Genomic DNA, 25,342 nt, shown 5'->3' on the forward strand with positions numbered 1-25,342 from the left:
CATCGATCCACGTAATTGGGATACGATCACATGCATCAACCAATTAAGCAAGTCTGAGCACCTGATCCCGTTAGTCGCTTCTTACGATGAGCATAGTCGCCTTTTACGGCAAGCATGGGTTGCTTGAGACCTATTATACCCCGGATCCGCATGGATCGCTGGAATATTTCACGGGTCGTTTCACACATTTACCTACTTTGGGTACGGGACCCGGATTTTCGTTTCGTCACATGAGCGAACGTATTAATAACATGGTTTTCCATACAACACCAGTGATGTAAACAACAGAAAACAGTTTCGCACAGGCTTCTTCAACACAATTATGCCACGTTAATATACCATTTCTAAACTCCGGCCGTACGAACAAGTCGTATATCATTTATCACTTTCCTTGGGGTACATATAAAGTAATATATTGAAAATCCTAGTTTCGGATAAAGTTTATTTCGCATTTTGGATCATTAGTGATATCATAACAAATTCGGAACTACGATGTCATTTGAACTGGTAGTGGTTGTAACTCTCTTGTATATCCATAAGATGAAAATACCAACAGTTTTCCCAAAGTGTACACAGGCCCGAGGGAGTAGTACCACACACACGCGCGCGCACACACACACACACACACGCGCGCGCGCGCACACACATACACACACACACACACACACACACACACACACACACACACACACACACACCGAAGTATTCCTTTCAACAAATATTCACAAGCAGAATATTGTCCAACGCCTCCGCATATGGGCTTTTTTGGTTTGATTTGTTGTTTAACGCCGCACTCAGCAATATTCCAGCTATATGACGGCGGTCTGTAAATAATCGAGTGTGTACCAGACAATCCACTGATTAATATCATGAGCATCGATCCAAGCAGTTTGGATCGATGACATGCATCAACCAAGTCAGCGAGTCTGACCACCCGATCCCTAAAGTCGCCTCTTACGACAAGCATGGTCGCCTTTTACGGCAAGCATGGCTTGCTGAAGACCTATTTTACCCCGAATCTTCGCGGGTCCCACATATAGGCCAACACCTGCATACATACAGAGTATTTGCTGCGAAACAGAATTAAGAATCAGTAGTTTTTATGTACATGCTGTATGCTTACATTTGATAATATGCTTTGAATTCATTGACGACACGGGACAAAACCGCCACCCCACCCCCTAAACACACACACATACATAAACACACACACACACACACACACACACACACACGGACACACATTGTGACTGAGAAACGCTCAAACGGCTCTGTTTTGTATCGAATATAATATTATATATACTTTACATAATTATAAGTTCGCAAACAGATTGTTTAATTACATATTGCTGCACTTACCTTGTCGTTTTGATCAACGTCCTCTCCAGAGTGAAAACATGCGGCAGGGCAGGAATGTCTTCATAATGCACATGACATACCAGAGTTTTAAAAGGAGCGTTCACCGTAGAGCGTGAATAATATAAACATAGAAAATACCCATTGTTATCTCGATTTTAAATGAATTCTAAACAGCTTGTTGAAATTAATTCAACTTGCACTGGTAGATAAATTAAGCGTCGTCTGCTTCGATCCAACTCGTGCAACGGAAGTGTTTACCGATTGGCTAAACTTGAAACTATGACACCACGTGACTCTTCTGGTGAACACCTGCGTGAAATATACAACACTTCTAACCTGATTTGACATTGTTTATATAAATAATCTTAACCGACAAAACGGTGGGGATTGTCCATGATGATTATGAATAAAATATATTAAAGAATTATGAACAATATGTATAAAGTACCAGAAGCAAAAATGATATTAACTGAAGGTCAAAAGAAAGAATACCGAGTTTGTTCTTGTGCAATGGAAAATTGAAACAATTGTAGATTATGTCTATTTAACCATCACTCATTCCTGCAACATTTCGTGAAATGTAGTCTGTGCCAGGCTAATTAGTGCAAAGAAATATTGGTTCAATGCAGACTGGGGTAGCAAATGAACTTGCAACTCCATGCCCCCTAACATGTTTGAAATGTTAAATTATGCCGAAAAGAGCAAATTTATTGTTTTTCAAGATAAGATATCTTAGATATCCATCAACAATTGTGTATTATGTGATTTTTATTTATTTTTTTAAAGTTCTGAATCAAATCATATTTTAAACAATAAAACCATGTTGGGGTATTTTGTGAGTGCTGACCAGGCGCCAGAATAATTTTTTGGGGTATGATATCGCTTACTTTTTTTAACTAGATATTTTTAATTGAAAATCGAAGATATGCTAACTGTCGGCGTATCCCGATTGCGCAGATCGATGTTCATGATGTCAATGATGCTCACTCAGCAATATTTCAGCTGTATGATGGCGGCCTGTTCATTATCGAGTCTGGACCAGACAATCCAGTGATAGATGCTGAGATCACGCCGTCGAATTACGCTGACACGCAATGAACCAAGTATTCGAGTCTGACCACCCGATCCATTTAGTCGACTGTACGACCACCATAGGCTACTGGGGACCTATTCTAAGTGATAGGAGAGCGGTAGGATGGAAGTGGAGGAAACAGCTTCAGGTGTATGGTGGTTATTGGGTAGCATTGCTACATGCAAACATGTTTGGGTGTTTTGGTGGAAAGATATGTATGTGTACATATGTACACTGTTGTCGTCATTTATGTTTGTTGCCGGAGTGAAAGTCTTCACAAGACGTTTTTCCAAAGAGTTCACACACACGCAACATGTGTGCATGGTGAATATGTTTACGTAGGGTGGATAGGTAACAGGGTTTGTTTGGTGACGGATTGTTGATACATATCACAAATTCAACATGGCTGTCATTACGACCATGTTTAAATCAGATTGGAATTCTCTTTGAGTTAGAGACGGGATACGTTTCTCTGAATGCTTCAAAACATACAATTTCCTATTTTGAAAAGGATAACTAAACACAAAACAAGACACATTTAATATAGGTCATCCACTGAATAATTTACTATTTGAGTTCAAACTATTGGAAAAAATATTTTCCTAGGTTTTGAGGGGGAGGGGGGGTGGGGGAGGGATTAGAATATTTGAAGGTCCTCGGATTCGTCGGAAAACCAAGGAAGGCAGGTAGACAAGCGCCTAATATTGGTCCTCTACAAAATCAGACAACAACGGGGGTCGCCCAGTCGTCTTAGGCGCCGCAATTCACTGTCCAGAGTTGCGTCCCTTGGGCACGCCGGAAACCTATGATTGTGGGTTCCAATTCCGGTTCGCCCCGACTATGTTTCTAGGTTTGTCAGCACCATACCCGTGCTCGTGGGTTTCCCCGAAGTGGTAAATGTCTGAGACCTGCATCACTTCGGGCTTTCCACCCACATTAAGCTGACACGCCGTGATGTAACTGGAATACTGTTAACAGCGGTGTTAAACCCAACTCACTCACTCACTCTTTTAAAAAAAGAGGTGACAACATGAAAATTAAATTATTCTCTTATTAATGTTTATAAAAATTGTTATTACACTTCTGGATGGGGATATATTATAATAATTCAAATTTTGTATTGTGTATATAAAATCTTAGGATGTTTGTGTTATGCTGTCTGTGAGAGTTCATAAAAGTAAGATTTTTGTCGTATTCATGTTTATACATTACAGAGAATATGTCTTCTGATATTACGGAGCAAAATACATAGGAGTACACATTCATTACAGTGTAAGATAGAGGGGATGGTTTTCTACAATGTATATGTGGGAGGTATATACGAGTACAGCAATTAAAATTATTTTGAATATTACTGATTTTTGCAATAAACAACGAACAGAAAATGAGATACTTCTAAGATATGATCTCATGTCGGAGTTAAAAGGTGTACAATTATGAATATATGAATATTCCTATGCCTTCATGAACGAATTTAGGCCGTAGTGCGTTTGGAACCGCCGTAACTTACTTTCACAATTTCATAAACCCCGCTGTGTTGTACGTCTTACAAAATACATTGTTCTAGAAACCGATTGAATTTACCATAATGTCGTTTAGTTAAAAATGGTTTAATTCCCCGCTCACCCACCCCCCTGCGTTGACTGTGTAAGAAATACTGAACTGCAGACAGCGTTCGGTAGACACAATGGCGGCCTACAAATCCTATCGCTTCGACCGTATATATAACGATCTGCACACGAGTGAAACGCTTTACTTTGGACAACTTCTTTAAAAACGTAGAACGTTCCGGTTTGGGGGCCCAAATACTGCAGTCTACCCAATAATTTCTCATACCAGAATATGCTTGCTGAACTATGACTTAGATCACGTATAATATTTGTTGTTTAACACTGCACTCCAATATTCCAACAATGTGCATGATGGCAGCAAGAAAATAATTAACTTTGGAGCAGACAAACCATTGATTGATATTGTGATCAATCATCAGCCATGAAGACAGGTATGATGACACAAAATCAATCAAGTCAACCAAATCTATTTGGTCACCTCTTAGGACAAGTTCACTTAAAGGGGAAGTGTACACCCAAAAATCACTTTTTTTCTTATTTTAAACAAAAAGCAATTTTAGAATCAGTTAATATAACTGTTTGAAAATATACAATGATTTTTCTCACAGTGAAGTAGAAAGTGTGAAAATGTTATGCCGTAATGAGGCCTTCGTTTTCCGAGCTGCACAGGCCTGAGTTATCCTCCTTAGATTATGACGTTATAAGCTCCTTCCCAGCGCGTGACATACCTTCGTTACGCTCCCGGTAAGTATAGAGAGCTCCGCGAACGGGCTATCGCTGTGAGGAGCTTGATGGCGTAACATTGGTGCCAAATTAACTGGGTCCCTGTCTAGTCTCAACGCGAAAAAATCAAGTACCAGTTTACGGTAAAACAACATGGCCTGCGAGTTCGACTCATCGTCTGAGAAAATGTAAAGCCATATGCTTTTGAACCTACACCGAACTTCAAGATGAAGTCGAGGTATGGTGATGGAGAGGAAACAAGTGAAGACCTTTTGTTCGTGTCAAGCTCCGACCCATCAACGCAACAACCGACGAGACCACCTTGGTAAGAATAAACTAACTAGGCCTAAATATCTCATTACAGCTCATGGTACTATATTTCCAGAAGCGAAACGTATTCTTAGAGATATTTGCCATGCCTGGTAACCCACGCTGTTCTTTAGCTATTTATCATGTCCCATCCTATTACGATTCTTTGGCAATGTCGTGCAATCTGAGCTTATCAAAGATTTTCCTCACTACCAATGGGCTATTTTCCAGGCAACATAGTAATTTTAACAAACAAATAGATATATCGCCAAACGTTGCTATTCTTTGCGTAACACAATTTAGGTGTATGTCCCGCAGGCTGCCGAGTTAGACAAACATCTAGTCTCTGAAATGAACATATTGTACAGAAAAAAACAGTTGTTAAATTATTGTTAAAAATATAATAAAAAGGAGCCCATGCAGAGACTTTCTTCTGCAGTATTCTAGACTTGCCAAACATGATAGACTTGCATGGGCTGTATTGGATATATTTGTTTCAGGGTCTGTCTGTTGAGTCAACACTTTGATTTGTTTACCTATTGGCAACATACTGACAGGAACCACATATTAACCTCTCCAGATTTAGTAGATATATTTTAGATCCAAATTCATATTTAAAACAACTGTCATATTCCTGTTCCACAGGCTGACCACTGTGCCACCCGTTGTACGCGACCAGCTCCTCTTGAAATGTAGGCCCAGATAAGTCCAAATATTGTGTTTTGTGTTTGACATCAGTTATATTGAACAGATCATTGTTAATAATATTGGTTTGCTCTGACCCCGGCATCATAACAAAGCCATTGCAACATTGCTGGGAAACTGTTACATAACCCAGCATAACTGGTCACTGGAAAATTTCCTCAGGCAGATATGTAATACACTGTTCCCTAGCTAGTGCGCTCTTCAATAGAGCTCTTACTCAGTTACAGCGCGTGTTATGCATGGCTCCCAAAATTTACTAACAATTTTAATTAACTGATGTTTATCTCTTAAATAGACGTAACAGTAACCTTGAGTTTCTGCCAACAACTAAAATTTACAAGGTGTTTTAGAATGTGATTTATCATTCATTCACCAAGGACACTTTAATTCAGATACCCTGTGTTCAGTGTTTTGTAAATATCAACTGGATATGCTTTAGTAAAACTGTCCAATTGTTTTTACTTGATAATAATTTATAAGCTTTGGCCTGGCGATGAACTACAAAGTGTAAATCATGTTTGATATTATGATGAGTTATGCAAGTCAAATGATATGATATATTACAAAGAATCCTGATGCAACAATGTTACAGGTGTACTTGTGGTTGCTGTGTTGACATGCAGTCTGTGGTAGTGGAGCTGTGTTGTCTGGATGCTGCTCCTGTCAGGAATAAGCTTGATGATACATCAACCTGTGACGACTACAGCTGCATCACTGCTCACCCTGGCCTCCATGAAGCATCACTCAGCAAGTACAGTATGGAGGCGTACCATGAGTTCATTGACACCATTGGCCGTCAAGTATGATACCTTCTAATAATTTTTTAAATAAGTGTTTTCTTTATTAAAAGAAGATTACATATTTGTAGACTAATTTGAATACACAAAAATTGAAATGAGAAATTTAATTTCCATAATCTCATATTTCCAGGAATGAGAATTTTCCTCAGATTTCGTTACGTCAAGGGACAAAGGGTTTTGTTACTAAACCATCATTTAAGTTTTTTGAATGTGTGTAGCTTCTGGAAACATAAACCTGAAACAAATTTTAGAAAAAAAATACCTGATTTATTTTCATCAATGACTGGAATCTTTATTGTTCCTTGTAGACTACAAGTCAGCGTTTTAAAAAAAATATCAACTTGTTTTTATATTTGTATATTGTATTTGAAGATATGCCATGTAAAACAAACAAATCTGACGAGTGAAATAATCCTCCAATCCATCAAATGTTTGACTCTCGGACAAGTTGTGTAATCATATTCAAAGCAATAGTATTAAACATACCATGCCAACATGATCAAATGCATTAGTCATTACTGAATTATTGACAAGGCACCATCACAAATCTTTCAAGGAAATTGTTATACCTATGTCATTTATCATTATTGGAATTTATTGGAACAGTTGACTCAGCTTTTTTTTGACATTTGTGAATTTATTATGCATCTGTGAATTGACCAGTAAGATGCTGTGTTAGTCAAGTAAGGCCCCTCTCTTCCACCCCTTCCCAGATAAAAGATTCTACATTTATTGATAGAATCATGTAAAAGGTCTAACACCCTTGATAATCTAGGGGGCTGTCGGGTAGCCTAGTGGTTAAAGCGTTCACTCGTCACGCCGAAGACCCGGGTTCGATTCCTGACATGGGTACAATGTGTGAAGCCCATTTCTGGTGTCCCCCGCCGTGAGATATTGCTGGAATATTGCTAAAAGCGGCGTAAAACCATACTCACTCACTCACTCACTTGATAATCTAGGATGTATTATGAAGTTCATGTTGTCACTTCAGTCAAAATATGTAGGAAAGCAATAATACTTTATTCACATGCTACTCAAATAATTAATAATTAATACTATGCAGTATTATCCAACCAAAATAATTTTACACAATTAAGCGTAATACCGATTACTCAGGTACTAAATTATTCAAATGTCACCAATAGTCAATATCATTTTTAACAAGAGGACAAAGTCACCAATATCCCTGGCAATGGTAAATATTTGTCATGAATGAACATACTGTGCAAATATTACTGGATAGTGGGAATCATCAACACATATAATCTGATCAGGGGCGGTTGGGTAGCCTAATGGTTAAAGCGTTCGCTCGTCACGCCAAAGACCAGGGTTCGATTCCCGACATGGGTACAATGTGTGAAGCCCATTTCTGGTGTCCCCCGCCGTGATATTGCTGGAATATTGCTAAAAGCGGCGTAAAACCATACTCACTCACTATAATCTGATCTATATTGTATTGGTAAATGGAAATGATATGATCATATCTGTTGGGGAGTAGGCGATCACATCTAATGGGTTGTAATAGTTGTGTGATGAGACGGTGGCAGCCTAGGTCATGAAAGAGCTCGGTGGTCAAATTCGAAATCTGCATTTTGCAGCCAAGTCACTACTATCAAGTAAAACCACCTATGTTGGCCAGGCATGCACAAATTATTCCAGGCATGTTTCTGATGAGTCGACCAATGTTAGCTTGACACATGTAGTTCGACTCATCAGTGAGACAGGCCTCAAAGTTGCGACTAAACCGGTAGCCAATGTGACCTAAATTTCAGTTTGTCTACTGTCTAAAATTCAGAGGTAGCCAAATGACTGCCTTGAAAAATATCTTGTGGTGACTAAATCATGTACATTCTGTTGCTTCACATCTGTAGACACAAAAATAAATAACGGCTGATATTGGAAAACACGTCTGCTAATAATTGTACTCGCAAATAATTCCTTCTAATATCTACAATAAACCAACAAAATACATCAAAATTAATGTAATTAGTACTTTATTTTAGTTTTCTCATTGGATAAGCGAAGATATACCTATATAATCTAGTAACATAAATTGCATCATTGTCACAAGTAACAAAATTAAAGTAGAGTTTCCATTAAGATACAATTTCAAGACTAGAACGGTAACTTGTACATATTATAATAGTTATTTGATAAAGATAATTTCAAATTATTTTGGATACCTACAATATTGGCTTCATTTCTTGATTTTACCACTGCCTACCTTGAAAAAAATATGGCTACTTGGTAAAAATTTAACTTTGAGGCCTGTGAGAGCAACACCGAATTCATTGAGAGGGGTGGGTGAATTTTGATGTTGACCTACACGTGGGTCAATGGCATCCCGTATATGTTCAATGGGGGAAAGGTCAGGACTGAGTGCTGGCCATGACATGGATGTTTTGCTGTTGGAGGAATTGGGTCACAATCCTGGCAGGATGAGGACGTGTATTATCATCTTGAAAGATGAAACATTGCCCAACACGTTGTGCAAGTGGTGCAATGATGTTGTCCCAATAGTGCTGACCTGTGAGCGCAGTTTGGCCAGTCATTGTGCCACCCCATACCATTATAGACCAACCCCAAAACGATCATGCTGTATGACATGAACATCCATTAAATGATCAATACGATGTCTCCAAACTCGATTCCTGGGGTCACTGACTGTATTCGACGTAATAAGCGCCCCGCTCTAATAAGCGCCCATGGCGATATTTGCTATTATATTGGCTAGTGAACAATCCCGATTAGCATCCCTTCCAATTGATCAATGTACACAAGACTTATTTATTCAAGTATATTACACACTCGTGTGTTATATGCACCCTTAATTATGGGGAATTTAATTCTGGAAAAATATATCTGTCGTACATAAACATTTTAGGCTGTCGGCATAAACCACGAAATTTAACTTTCAGCTCTGTTTTTTTCATCAAAATAATATTCTAATAAGGGCCACCTATTCCTAAATTTGAGAGCGCCCTGGGCGCTTATTACGTCGAATACGGAACTTTCATTGCCAGACATTGGTGTATGTTCCCGTAGTTTCACCTCAAGATAAAATATGTGCATTCCATATTTTTTGCTCATTTTTTTATATATATATATATATATGGTAGTGTAACCATGGAGTTTCACTGTTATTGTCATTAAACAAAATATGAAGTGACTATACAAAGGTCCGGCTAGATCTAGTACTGTTTGCACCCGTGTCCTACTCATGACCCACCCATCTAAGTGCCCGAGTTGCCTAGCCCAGCCCTAGTTATCATGTTGTGAGTTAGAAATGTGAATATTTATTTTTTAATTCAACATATCTAAAGCAGTCACATATTTCATGATGTTTTCATAGACCATGCAGACAGACAGATTTTTGCAGACACACCTAGACATGTTATTGGTAGGCCAATAGGCCAACTTGGACCCTTATCTCCATGCAGGCATATATTATAGGCCTATAAAACTGTAATTTTGTTCAAATTGGGATTTTCTTACATTCCTTTCTTTCTTAAATTCAGGGGTAGTTTGACATTTTATTCAAAGCAAATATGCAAACACTAAGCATTAAAGGGGCACTAATCTCTGGCTTCTTCCAGGCTGTCTAACACTGCCTGCTAGTCGTTATCAATACACATTTCTCTACACTGATTCGTTACCTGTGATCTATGAAGATTCGGATATTACAAGGGCGCATGTTAATTTCTTCAACCTTAACAAACCGACAAAAAGAATGGTGGAGGCTCATCAGATGTCGTTATGTGGAAATACCCTTAATGGTTTTAGTTTAACAAAAAAAAAAGTATCCCTGCAGTGAAAGCATTTTTGGATTTTGGATTGCGTGGATAATACAGTTGCTTCTCCTGTGTCATCCATGTTTTCTGGTATAACGCTACACCTGTGTATTTGTCGTCGTTCACTTGATGCAAAGTTAATGAATTTATTACAGGTATAATTAGTGGTAGCTCCACTCAGATTACCTGACAGGTTCCCATTTGGCATTTATTGTGTCTGGGGTAATGACCGTATTCGACGTAATAAGCGCCCTGCTCTAATAAGCGCCCACGGCGATATTTGCTGATATATTGGCCAGTAAACAATCCTAATTAGCACCCCTTCCAATTGATCAATGTACACAAGACTTATTTATTTATATGCACACTCATGTGTTATATGCACACATAATTATGGGGAATTAAATTCTGGAAAAATATATCTGTCATACATAAATATTTCAGGTTGTCACCATAAACCACAAAATTTATTTTTCAACTGTTTTTTTTCCACCAAAATAATATTCTAATAAGAGCCCCCTATTTCTAATTTTGAGAGCGCCCTGGGCACTTATTACGTCGAATACGGTATTCAATCTAAATCCAGGTTTGAAGTGAGGTGAAATGTATGTTATGTAATATGCACGCCCGGTACAGTGGCGCAAGAGACAAATGATGAGCTGTTATCTTGCAAAGCGGATTTGTCAACAGTAAGTGTTTACAAGTGTAGGTTTACTAAATCCGACGGAATACACCCATATCTGGGCATGAAGTGCCTATGTAAAAACAACATACTTTGCTGAAAGGATTAGCCGATTAAATTTTAGACATGTTAGATGGTTACAAAGACAGGTTACATGGAGCAAATTTGTCTGTGCAGCTGCAGATGTATGGGATTCCTCGGATAAGATAAAACAAATTTTTCCTTACAACATTGGTCGGTTGTACTTATGATGTTTTGCATTTTGTTTTCATTCATTTGCTATAGCATTGAACAGAATCATTCTTTTCATTGGGAAGTTCTTTGATGCGAGATAGACAACACTAAGCTATTAGTGGGCATGTATATATTACAGTCAATTTGTAAAATGTGATTCACTCAGGTAATGTCTAAATATTTCAGTCATTTTACAAATTGACTGAAAAGTCTGTCCATTTATTTCATGTATTGACTAAAAATTATTAGGGCTTAAAGCTTGCACCAAATGAATGTTTAAAAAAATCTAATTTGTGTCTAACTATCCCTAACTATTCCGCTTGACAACAGTCTTTGAACACATTCAATTCCTCAATGTTTTATGTACCATACCACATCACTAATCCCTGTGTTATTTCTGGGGCTTGACATCCTCCAATTGTGGGAACTTCAAGATTATGTGCACATCCTATTACATTTTACAGCAATATTTATGTAAATATATTATGTCATCAGACATCTGAGATGTACTCTTGTCCTATAAATCTATCAAAGATGAAACATTGATGAATAAACTGAATAAGTACAACTTTATTGTGTCTGGGGCAACTAGCTTTTCATGTCAATATGCACCTGGAGCAAGTTAAATGTAGTTCCTTAACCCCCATCAGGGTACCCTTCCTTGGTATGAGTGAGTGAGTGCGTGAGTTGGGGTTAACCCCGCTTTTAACAGTATTCCAGTTATATCGTGGCGTGTCAGCTTAATGTGGGAGGAAAGCCCGAAGTGATGCAGGTCTCAGACGTTTACCACTTCGGTGAAACCCACGAGCACGGGTATGGTGCGGACAAACCTAGAAACATTAACGGGGCGAACCGGGATTCGAACCCACAATCATAGGTTTCTGGCGTGCCCAAGGGATGCAACTCTGCACAGCGAATCGAGGCGCCTTAGACTGGGCCACCCGTGCCCCCTTTCTTGGTATGAAGGCTTGCTGAGGGCCTTAGAGGCCAGAGCATATGGTAATTATTTGATGCGTACTGTTACGAGTTTCCATGTGACCTTTTCTCACAATATGAATATGAACGTTGCCTTGCTTTGTGGTCAACAAGAGGAGAGCCCCCTCCAGGTAGATTGTCCATCAAGTCACGGTCCTCTACCTTCTGAATTTGTTGAAACTGATGAAACTAATTAAGATAAAGTCACCACTGCCACAACAATGTGTGTGTCTGTGTTACGACCTGCCAGCCACGTCACGTGATAGTGGTATCATGAGAATGGAGCGTGTTCACTTCTGACAGCAGAAAATATCACAAACACTCCCAATTGAGTGTAAGCAGTATAGCATTTCATCAAGTCTTTCTGTAAGGGGCCTTTTTGTGTATTGATGATCCAAGGCACTTTTATATTTCTAAAAACTTTTTGTTTGACTGATATGATTTTCAAATACCGTATTCGACGTAATATGCGCCCAGGGCGCTCTCAAAATTAGAAATAGGGGGCTCTTAATAGAATCTTATTTTGCTGATTAACTGAGTTAAAAGATTAATTTCGTGGTTTATGCTGACAGCCTGAAATGTTTATATACGACAGATATATTTTTCTAGAATTTATTTACCCATAATTAAGGGTGCATATAACACACGAGTGCGTATTATACCCGAATAAATAAGTCTTGTGTACATTGATCAGTCGGAATGGGTGCTAATTGGGTTTGTTCACTAGCCAATATATTAATAAATATCGCCGTGGGCGCTTATTAGAGCGGGGCACTTATTATGTCGAATATGGTAATTATTTCTTTCCCTCAACAGCTTTCTCCTGGCTGTTATGTCGTAAATGATTTGAGATTTAATATAGTCTCAACTCTGTTTTCAGCTTTTGGCATGCCCGATGCTGACTGGGGAGATATATGTGTACTCAGGAAGAAGAAACAGAAGCCCACACATCCAAAGTGGTGTTTTAACCAGCTGATCTGAAGTCGGGTGTCTGCAGCGTATGATCGACCACCCTTCTTTTCCCTCACTACCCTCGTCCGCCTTGTAGAAGTTGTGGTACTTGGACATATAGGTACATTTAGTACATTAATCCCACCCCTCCCCCAGTCCAGTTAAGGCCCCACGGTTGAGTTCCATCATGAGGTCACCCTTATACATTTGACATTTCTGACAGTGCAGCATTTCACTTTTCCAAACATGAAGCAAGGGCCATACATCAGCCCCAGAACCTGCAGAGATGAAAACAACACCCACTGGCTCTTGCGAAATAAAACATTATGGTTCTAATTCACCTTATAAAGCATGTGACATTGATCTAATTTACTAAATTATCTCCCCTGTTTAGTAAAATGCATACCGTATTCGACATAATAAGCGCCCAGGGCGCTCTCAAAATTAGAATGAGGGGGCTCTTATTAGAATATTATTTTGGTGAAAAACAACAGAGTTGATAGATCGTAAATTTCGTGGTTTATGCTGACAGCATGAAATGTTTATATACGACAGATATATTTTTCCAGAATTTAATTGCCCATAATTAAGGGTGAATATTACAAACATATTATGCACGAATAAATAAGTCTTGTGAAAATTGATCAATCGGAAGGGGTGTCAATTAGGATTATTCACTAGCCAGTATATTAGCAAATATCGCAGGGGGCGCTTATTAGAGCGGGGAGCTTATTATGTCGAATACGGTATATATTTCTGTCCCCTATAAGCCCATAAATTATTGGTGAGAAATACATTTTTAAGCTGGTATTGCCAAACACTGCTAAATTGTGAAAAAAAATCACTTTTGTGTCGGGATAACCCATAAATTTCCCAATAATATGGAATTTTTACTATGTCTATTTCAAACTGGCAATTTCTGGCCTGAATTCCATGCTTTCTGTCCAAATTTGAATAATGTTTCTGATTTCTTTCCATGTGTACTTATGTCACCAGGTTATATCATAGGTGCTTCTACTTTTGATTTTGGGAGTAAAAGAAAGCACAAACATTTGTGTTAGCCCTGTGTTGGTCAATGATTTACCAAATGTGGACAGTCATGGGGTGTTTGATAGTATAAACAATGCAGGGATGTAAATTCGAACAATACCAATCACATCATGTTTTGACTGTCAAAACCATATTCCATGAATGTTGAAGAAGGGGGGGGGGGGGGGGTAGCAACCAGCCAGTCTGTCCGTAATCATTTCCTTTTCCGGGGCACTCGAAATCCATTCAGTGTATTTGATCGAAACTTGGCAAATCTATTAGTCACATACTGAAGTGGTGCCTTTAGATATTTTGGGATTTTTCGGATTTCAATTTTTTAAAATTTTTATGGAAAGAAGTAGGACATACATTCCATTGGGGATGGGGGTCGTTTCCGGGGCAGAATTCGAAAACCATTCTATGTATTTGATCGAAACTTGACAGATGTATCAGTCACATGCTGAAGTGGTGCCATTTACTATTTTGTAATTTTTTTATTTTTAATTCTTGATTTCTATTGAAAGAATTTGGACTTAGTCTCAAAAGGGTGGGGCTAGGTGTCGTTTCTGTAGCACAACTTAAAAACTGTGAGAAAATTTTCATCCAAACTTGGTACATGTATTAACCAAGGGCTGAAGTGGTGCCTTTTGCTATTTAGAAATTTTAACAAAAAATAATTTTTCCTGTTTCCATGGCAACAGGTTTGACTTTGACTCCTCTGTTCATAGAGGTGTGTTTGTCTGGACCATATATCTAAAACTAATAGGTATTCTTTCTTGAAACTGTGCACACACACAGACCAGGTTATCAATTGGTGCCTTCTGCTTTTTAGGGATTTTTAGATATATCTGTTTCCATGGCAACAAGTTTGATTTTCACTGACATAGAATTACAAAGTCCCAATTCCATAATTTGTCTTTATTGCTCAATAACTACTCTTGTATATGGACAGACAGATTAGAAATTCTCTCATCAAGTTGGACTTTAGGTGATTTTCTCTTTCGAACCTGTTGGGGCCGGGGGATTTGTCATCTTCTGATGACTCTTGTTTACAGTTAAAAATAGTTTTAGGGTGATATGATCGAGGCAGCCTCAACCATGTATGGATCAAACCCCCTTCGTTTATCAAACATGAATAAACTCCCATGGTCTGTGTATGATTGTAAAACTTCTTATTAATACATTAATACTTTTTGTAAAACATTAATAAAATATATATCTTTCGTTACATCAAAACTTTGTATTCTGGTGCCGTATAGACATGTTGGATAAGTTAACTCCAAGACATAAATCAAGTTTTTTTCTAATTTGTCTGCAGGTCCTACAGCACCAAATCAGAATCAGTCATTCAACAAGCAGATTTCGTAGAGAGCCTTTTTGAATCATCTGGCATCTGTGATTGGATGATTTTGTGTAAGATTTCAAGTTTCCAGTGATTAAAACTGACCATGTTTTTCTACATTGAGTGCTGTCTTTATTAACATGATGACTTATGCTGAATGTGACCACAGGTATATTCAAGCAAGTGACATTTGGGGGTAGTGTGTTTAGCTTCCTGTACTCGGAAAAGGCATCTTCCCGAGGCAAGTGAGTTAACTGACTTTAAAAGTCCAGTTTCCACCCTTGCCGAACTAGGCTGGATTTCCTGGGCTCGATCGTAGGGCCGCCAGTGGCTATTACGAGTTGTGTCCTTTCTATGCCTCTCCTATTTACCAATCAGATTCAGCCTCTCGTATCACTTGCATTTGCTTCAAACAAAAGTGTGGCGCCCAGTCAAGACGATCTAATTGATAATCAATATCTATATTGTGATAATTTCTGTTGACAACGAGTTAGCGGTGCACATGCTTTGCAAATCCTGCAGTCGACCGAAATCTGCACGACAGTTTATGAACCGGATTCGATTTTGGTGCGAGATTTTCATTGGACTATGCATAGACTCGTTAGTCCAGCCAAAATGTACCTCTATAATACCAGCTTAGTTCGGCAAGGGTGGAAACTGGACTTTTATAGTCAGTTAACTCACTTGCCTCGGGAAGATGGGAAAAGGAGATGGCTGAGCTAGTCATTTTGGGGGGGGGGGGGGGGGTGGTGTTTATTGCTGCTTTGAGGTAGACTGTACACACATGTGCATTTATCAAATGTTGAGGAAACAGTCTTATAGATGAGGAAAAGGCAAAGGAGTTACTAGAGCACAGGAAGGGTGCTACATTTATAGAAAAGAAAAAATGGTATTTGCAGATTTTTGACATTTTTATTTGTCTCAAAAGGAAGGTGTAGTTGTCGTTTCCGGAGCACAACTTGAAAACTGTGAAAGACTTTCATCCAAACCTGGTCCATGCATTAACCGAGGGCTTAAGTGATGCCTTTTGTTATTTAGGAATTTTTCAAAATTTGATTTTTCTCTGTTTCCATGGAAACATTTTGGACTTACCTGAAACACTGGTAGGTGTCGTTTCGGAGCAGAACTAAAAAATTATTCAACATTTTTCATCCAAACCTGGTTCATGTATTAATCAAGGGCTGAAATGGTCCCTTTTTGCTATTAGGGAATTTAAAAAAAATAATGTTTCCATGGCAACAAGATTGATTTTGACACCTTGATATGTTCGGACCATATCTCTTAAACTATTAGGTATTCTTTCATGACACTTTACACACACAAAGACCAGGTTGTCAAATGGTGCCTTTTGCTACTAAGGGGTGTTTTGAATATATAGTGGTTCTGTTTCCATGGCAACAAGTTTGATTTTGTTCATATTGATGTGCACCTGACAGAAATACAAAATTGCGAATCCCAATTCCATGGTATTGTTTTGATTGCTACATAACTACTCATGGACAGACAGATTAGACAGAAATGCGCTCATCAAGTGAAAGTAACAGTCAGATGAATTGTTCTTTCGAATTTGTCTTTTGGGGGGATTTGTCATCTTCTTGTTTATTATCCCCCGCCACAAAGTGGAAGGGGGATATAGGAATGGGTGCCGTCCGGCCGTCACATTTCGTTTCCGGAGCAGATCGTGAAAACCGTACCATATTTCTTCGTCATACTTGGCACATAGATAGGTTTAGTGGTGAACTGGTGCCTTTTGATAGTTTGGGATTTATAAAAAGTTTCCATGGCAACGACTTTGATTTAGACTGAAAATGGCGGTAGTCCTCGTTTCCAGAGCAGATCTTGAAAACTGTACCATATTTCTTCACCAAACTTGGCACATAGATAGATCTAGTGGTGAACTGGTGCCTTTTGATAGTTTGGGATTTTTAAAAAAGGTAATTTTCGAGTTTCCATGGCAACGACTTTGATTTAGACTGAAAATGGCGGTAGTCCTCGTTTCTGGAGCAGATCGTGAAAATCGTACCATATTTCTTCACCATACTTGGCACATAGATAGGTTTAGTGGTGAACTGGTGACTTTTGATAGTTTGGGATTTTAAAAAAAATTATTTTTCGAGTTTCCATGGCAATGACTTTGATTTAGACTGAAAATGGCGGTAGTCCTCGTTTCCGGAGCAGATCTTTAAAACCGTACCATATTTCTTCACCATACTTGGCACATAGAGAGGTCTAGTGGTGAACTGGTGCCTTTCGATAGTTTGGGATTTTTAAAAAAGTTATTTTTTTAGTTTCCATGGCAATGACTTTGATTTAGACTGAAAATGGTGGTAGTCCTCGTTTCCGGAGCAGATCTTGAAAAACGTACCATATTTCTTCACCAAACTTGGCACATAGATAGATCTAGTGGTGAACTGGTGCCTTTCGATAGTTTGGGATTTTTAAAAAAGTTATTTTTTTACTTTCCATTGCAACGACTTTGATTTAGACTGAAAATGGCGGTAGTCCTCGTTTCCGGACCAGATCTTGAAAAACCATACCATATTTCTTCGTCATACTTGGCACATAGATAGATCTAGTGGTGAACTGGTGCGTTTTGATAGTTTGGGATTTTTAAAAAAAATTATTTTTTTGAGTTTTCATGGCAATGACTTTGATTTAGACTGAAAATGGAGGTAGTCCTCGTTTCCGGAGCAGATCTTGAAAAACGTACTATATTTCTTTACAAAAAGACCCAGTGAACATAGTTCACAGGAGCTAATGCATTGCACACACCCGACATGTCATATTGGTGGGGAATGTGAGTATTTCATGCTTGTTAATGTAGCAAGAGGCATGGGACTATGATTTTCAGCTCCACAGTATTTGCCCAAACTTGAAGTGATATCATTCACCCGGAAGTTGTTATAACTTTGATATTAAGGTAGCTATAGGCATAGGACTTTCTCTTTCAAAGTTGTACTACATTGAGCATGTGTCTTTCAAGCCAGAAGTGATGTCATGAAACTAAAAGTGCTGTATCTGTGCTTTTAATTTTTTGTATAGCAGGAGGCAGAGGTAGAGGCAGAGGACTAACTTGTACTGTCATTGTAACTGACTTACTGGTGTAGTTCTTAACAGACTGGGGCGGTGGGGTAGATTAGTGGTTAAAGTGTTCCCTTGTCACGCCGAAGATCCTGTTCAATTCCCCACATGGGTACAATGTTTGAAGTCCGTTTCTGGTGATCCCCCGCCGTGATATTACTGTTATATTGTTAAAGTCGGTGTATATTCACTCACTCACTGACTCTTTTTGGGGAACTATTGTATTCCGCGATATAGCTGGTTATTTGTAAGTAGGTGTAAGTGTATGGTTTTATAGTAGATAATAGAGTCAAATGTTATGTTACAATAAAACAGTCTGTTTTTTCATGGATGGATGGATGGATGGATGGATGGATGGATGGGATAAGATACATCTGTATTTGATGGTTTTCCCAAACGGTTACTTTCCATACTAAAGTGTTGGTGCTGGTTTCAACCATATCACCAAAACACACCCCTTGTCACTAAAAATGTTACATTTGTCAGTAAATCAAGAAAGGTCAAATAAAATATGACATTTAGTCACTACAAAAAGGTAGAGGGGCCCCACCATGTGATATTCTGGGTGCAGGCTGGTTTTTCAGTGACCGCTGCAAAACCAGATACCTTTTTTGATTAAAACTATGAGACAAAATATTGTTTTCTAAAAAACACTTTGCAACAATCTTATTTTGTGGCAGGCAATTTCTTTTGTTTCCAATAATATAAAACATAATATTTTATTCAAGAATTTTTGGGGACAATTTATTATTTTTAAATAGAATACCCCCAGAATATCAAATGGTCATCCCCTAATATCAAACATTATGAAGTTTTTTGGTTTATGTTACATACCAGCAGTTACCCAATTCTATCTTGAATTTCCCCATGCATACATGACGGGAAAATTGGACCATTTTAGCTATGTGGTTAGCTAGCACCTCCTCAGCATTGCAATTGCTGGTTGCAGCAGAGCAATACAGGTGCTATATGATATTAATAATGTAACCATGTTTTATTTTGTGATAGTGAAGATATGGATGACAGAAATTTCAGTGTTTTTATGTTGGACCCTTCAAATATGTACAAAAAGTCACAACAGCTACCTATGTTTAGGACGTCCAGAGAGCATGTGGTTTTTTTAAACACCCGAAGCAACATTATTTTTCCCAGCATTTTCTGGAACAAATAGTTTCATGTAAATAAAACAATAATGCAAGACATTCATATTTCCTCCTTTTGCCGTCTCCGAGATGTTAAGTTGTTAACACAGCACGATTTTAAATAAAGTGGTTTAAGATTTATTTATAAGGGTCAAGTGCGGACCATTGCAATAGTGTCCCAAGAACAATGCAGCCCCTTCAGACGCAATTAAAGACATCACCCATTTGGAGATGTGTCTGTTAAAGAAAAACATCTTGCTAAGCATGGATCACGACCTTGATAAATAGCCTGTGTAGAAATATCGGTTTGGAGAAATGCCTTTTCGATGTTTATTGAAAAGCTGACAAAGTGTCTCGACTGTAATTAATATACCCCTTAAGTATGACACTGGCGTTGGTTACGAATAATATATTATTTCTCTATTGACTTGTACAGGCTTTAAAAGGTTTGAGTTATCTGGGTTTCGAGACAACCAACGAAAGGAATTTCCGCAAAGCAGACATCATGTTATGAGGGATTATTCATGTAATCTTGTCATCCTTGGTTTCATACTAGGTTTCAACATCGGCAGCCATACTGTTACACATATATTCTAAAAAAGAAACGCAAAAGTAGTAAAATTGTAAATATCTGAACAGCGAAAACATGCCACGACTGTAGGCAGCCAAACGCAACAACGACATCGGCAAATTCCAAACAGGAGAATCATCTTCAGCTGTAGCCAGGTTTTTCCAGGTAGCACCAAGCAAACTACAAGACCGTAGAACCGTTATCAAAAACACGAGACAACACGTAACCTACCCAGATCCGGCCGACCACGTATCATTACTACAGCACAGGGCAGATTCATACGGCTACGTCACTTGCGTGAGAAAACCATCACAGCTACTTCTACAACTGAGGAACCGTTTACGCGCTGAAGGCATTCGCGCTAGACCAGCAGTTCGAGGTGTAACTTTGACGGACCTGCATCGTCGGCTGCGACGTCAATGGTTGTCTAGGTATGGCCACAATAGTCTGGTCATTTTGGTCGAAATAAATGGCCAACCTCAAGAAAATTGCAACAGAATTAATGCATACTTTATGTTATTTGGTAGCATGTCAGCTTTCAGGAAAAAAAAAGTCTACCAAAATCAACTCATGGGAATGACCTTTCTCAAGGTCACAATATATAGGCCTACATAATTCGTATTTTTGGATATTTGTAGGAAGGAAGAGATTCAAATTTATTATAGTTTTCTTTCTAATATAACTAAATTAAAGAACAATCTGGGTATACAACTTTTATTTACTTTATAAAAAAAATATCACAGGGACAATTTAATTCATTATAATAGTTCAAGGTCAAATAGAGGACATATATGAAGAGTGGCCGAGAAGTTTAATGTTGCCATAGATTTTCAAATATTAGAATGAAGTCATACATATTATATTCAAATGTAAGATACTCACACTTCATATATCATTTTAAGAACTTAATGAACTAATTGTGGAAGAAATGGTTTTGATAAGTCAAGTGTCCTTCAATACAAGTTTTACAATTTCGTAAAAGTAATACTATTTTGTCCGTAGAAACGGGTCGTGGCAGAATGTTCCTTTGATTGAGACTCTGCCCGAATTGTGACTCGCGTACAAGGGGAAATGAATATCATATGTTCCAGTATACTTATTTTAGATTTGAAAGAAAATTATTACGAAACTATTGTCGTATAAATCCCACCTTTTATAAACTCCGATGCTTATTCACAACTACTGATAGTTGAACACTCATTCGTTTAAGTAAGTATATTGGTTGCATATTTCAGAAGTAAATTTTGTTGTTGTTGTATAATTCCGCACTCAGCAATATTGCAGCTATATGACGGCGGCCAGTAAATAATCGAGTCTGGACCAGACAATCCAGTGATTGACATCATGAGCAGCGATCCACGCAATTGGGATCGATGACATGCATCAACCAAGTCAGCGAGTCTGACCACCCGAACCCGTTAGTAGTCGCCTTTAACGACAAGCACAGTCGCCTTTTACGGCAAGTACATATGATACTGTGATGTTGTTGTGCTAGATGTAAAAAATATAACGTAGCTGTAGTTTCGAAAGATAATCCAGTAATGAAACTCTTACAGAACAATAATCATCTTTAATGTCAATTATATCATGTATGTTATTTCTTAATCACTTTAATACATTGTAATGTGTATGCGTATCATGTTTGGGAGAGGCATTCAGATAAGCAAAATTTGCTTGTTTGCCAATCCCTCCACTTTATGGAAATAAATAGTTAATATCATAAAGAACTGGAACTTGGTAACGCATGGGTAGTTGACCGACTATAGTCTATTCTGGTGAAAGGGGCCCCGGCGAAACTCATGTCAGCCGGTTATATATTACTGTCGCTGATACGCTGAGTGAACACAGGCTATACTGACTATAGATTCATTTATTTTAGTGAATCTATTCAATATGAGTATAAGTACAAGATAATCATAGACTATTGCACAGCATAGCAATATGGCAAACGCTCAAGTGAGTGAGTGAGTATGGTTTTACGCCGCTTTTAGCAATATTCCAGTTATATCAAGGCGGGGGACACCTGGGTGAGTGAGATGGATTTAACGCCGCTTTTGACATTATTCCAGTTATATCAAGGTGTGTCAGCTTAATGTGGAAGGAAAGCCCGAAGTGATGCAGGTCTTAGACGTCTACCACTTCGGTGAAACCCACGAGCACGGGTATTGTGCTGACAAACCTAGAAACGTAATCGGGGCGAACCGGGATTCGAACCCACAATCACAAGTTTCTGGGGTGCCCAAGGGACGCAACTCTGCACAGCGAATCGCGGCGCCTTAGACGATTGGGCCACCCGTGCCCCCGAGAGCAATCTCATTAAAATCAGATCCTATAGTTCTCGCTACCGCTAAACAAAGATCTGAGGTCATCCCATTACGGTCACGTCAGAACGACCTTTCTCGAATCTTGACCGACCAATGAAATGACTGACAAGAAATCGACATTAGCCAATCAGAAGGCAGCTTTCTCGAGCTTTACGACACTAGTTTCAAACTGGCGACTACGCTTCGAAACATATTTTGACGTATTCTCGATTAAAAAAATTAAAACTGATAAGAAGAACACTCTGGAATGGCTTATAGATGGCCTAGATTGAATGGATATAATCATAAAACCCGTAACTGTCGTTCGGAATACCCCGTGTCAAATATTTCGTGGTTGCATGATTAGAAAACACGTTCCGACTGTCACTTTCATGAACTGGTAAGCGATGCTCTGATTGGTCGGATGAAAGGTCGTTCTGACGCGACCCCTAATTTGATGTCCTCAGATCTTTGTTTGGCGGTAGCGAGTACAAAGATTTGATTTTAATGAGATTGCCCCGAGGGACACCAGAAATGGGCTTCACGCATTGCACCCATGTGGGGAATCGAACCCGGGCCTTCGGCGAATAAACACACAAGTGCCTCGCTGTATTCCAAACAATCTTTGGGGACAGTATTTGGTCTACTCCTGCTACAAATTTAGTTTCAAGTCAAGAAACGGAGACAGAATCCACTGGCGCTGTTGTCTGAGATCATGCCGTTCCAGAATGGTAGCCGTAATTCTGAAAGAAGAAAAATGTCTTACAGCATCGTGCCAAAAGAGAGTAAAGTTGTTTAATTCCAATATATTTCAAGTAATTACATCTGCATTTGCTGAATTTTCCTGGTTCCGTTTTTCACCAATTTCCCAGACCAGAAAAAAGTTACAAGCCGGTTAAAAGAGTTAATTTTGTGACTTTAAAACAAACAGTAAAACAAATGCACTCAAGACGAGAAATGTCAATATCGGGTGTTTTAGAAATAGGTTACTTGTTCCGATATCAATATTGTCAAGATTGGTTGTAAAACGTAATGAATTTAATGAATTGCAAATGACGTACGCATTACGCAAATGATTATACATCATGTCATTCATGGGCTTCCATACATTTTTTATTTTATCAAGGAGGGTCCACTTTTCGATAAAATATTTCACATAATTATGTTTCTAATAGTTGTAACAATGTTGGATGAATTTATAAAAGACAGGAATATGGTTATCGGTCGTTTTTAACACACATGTTCTCTGCTGATGCGGCCGTAGTTACATAGCAGACGACGCTACACAATTTATGGTTGATGGGCATGTTAGAAGTATATTGGAAGCCAACTGCTATTATTTTCATCATTATTAATTACATTTTTAAATAAATGTGTATTTGTCAACTTACCATGAAATAATACGGCTCTGTTATCGTTGTTTTTTTCTGAATATTTTCCAAGGCACTAGCAGGATCACTACGAATTATCTCCCTTTGCGAGCTCTTCTTGATGTACGGCGACCCGTAGATGCCATATTCTCCTCGTTGGTTTTTATCTTTTTTGATGCGGGAATTAACAATTTTCCCCAAGGTTGATTTTGGTAGACTTTTTAATACAAACTCAAATACATTCAATTAAAAGGAAACAGTCGTAAAATATTCTGTTGCAATTTTCTTGAGGTTAAATTACAGAATGACCAGACAAGTCATACGCCCGTATACTCGTAAAACGTCACATTCCTCGTACCTTCAAAGGGGCGGTCGGGTAGTCAAGTTGTTAAAGCGTTCGCTCGTCACGCCGAAGACCCAGGTTCGATTCCCGCCATGGGTACAATGTGTAAAGCCCATTTCTGGTGTCCCCCGCCTTGATATTGCTGGAATATTGCTAAAAGCGGCGTAAAACCATACTCACTCACTAACTCACTCACTCGTACCTTCAAAAACGAAACAAAGGGCTTGAGAATGCACTTTCCTGGCAATAAATCTAGCACCATACAAAAATATGTCTAGTGTTAAATTTTGATATCGTTACATTTGGAAAGAATCACCTTCAACACGAACCATACATTATTGTCAGTGCGCGGGGCATTTTAAAAGTTGTTCGATGATGGTTTCTTGGTGTGTGTACTATAAGACTAATAATCGAACAACACAGAGACACAAAGTAAATCAAACACCTGAACACTGTATAATTTAGATTTAATATTTTTGAATGGCATTTGGAAGCTGCAGTATCAATGATAAAGACATGGTTGAAATGCGGGCTTCAAGTTCTGTCAGCGCAGCGTTTCGGTACAGACGCTTGTCTTAAAGTCTTCATTAATTATGAATTAGAGTATGTTTGAAAGTACTCAAGTGTACTTTAAGATTTTCAGTGGTGCGTTTTAGAATGGAGTTGCATTTCATCAACGTGTCCAACACCTGTTTTTTTCAGTTTGTTACAATGCAAATACCATCAAACATAGATGTGTGAGTGAGTGAGTGAGTGAGTATGGTTTTAAAACCATTTCAGCAATATTCCAGCAACATAACGGCGGGGGACACCAGAAATGGGCTTCACACATTGTACCCATGTCGGGAATCGAACCCGGGTCTTCGGCGTGATGAGCGAACGCTTTAACCACTAGGCTACCCGACCGCCCCTCGTAGATGTGAACCAGAATCACAAGTTCACTGTACCCGTACTTTTTCGGCTGTCATCTACGACCCGCGTCATGTTGA

At 38.6% G+C, this 25,342-nt stretch overlaps 1 protein-coding gene across 1 annotated transcript; it reads left to right on the forward strand.

The window, feature by feature from the left end:
• The first annotated feature begins 4,946 nt into the window (after positions 1 to 4,946).
• LOC124152847 lies at positions 4,947 to 6,645 on the forward strand. The gene is made up of 2 exons (XM_046525897.2): positions 4,947 to 5,050; positions 6,332 to 6,645. Exons 1-2 carry the CDS (start codon positions 4,953 to 4,955, stop codon positions 6,543 to 6,545), a joined length of 312 nt encoding a protein of 103 aa, XP_046381853.2. The 5' UTR covers positions 4,947 to 4,952; the 3' UTR covers positions 6,546 to 6,645.
• The last annotated feature ends 18,697 nt before the right edge of the window (positions 6,646 to 25,342 follow it).

Source organism: Haliotis rufescens, unplaced genomic scaffold (assembly GCF_023055435.1).
Source record: "Haliotis rufescens isolate VD_foot unplaced genomic scaffold, xgHalRufe1.0.p SCAF_13, whole genome shotgun sequence".
Classification (NCBI taxonomy): Eukaryota; Metazoa; Mollusca; class Gastropoda; order Lepetellida; family Haliotidae; genus Haliotis; species Haliotis rufescens.

Coding starts and splice junctions, on each gene's coding strand:
- LOC124152847 (XM_046525897.2), top strand. CDS start 4,953: ATGAAGTCGAGGTATGGTGATGGAGAGGAAACAAGTGAAGACCTTTTG. Junction 5,051..6,331: donor CAACCGACGAGACCACCTTG/GTAAGAATAAAC, acceptor ACAATGTTACAG/GTGTACTTGTGGTTGCTGTG.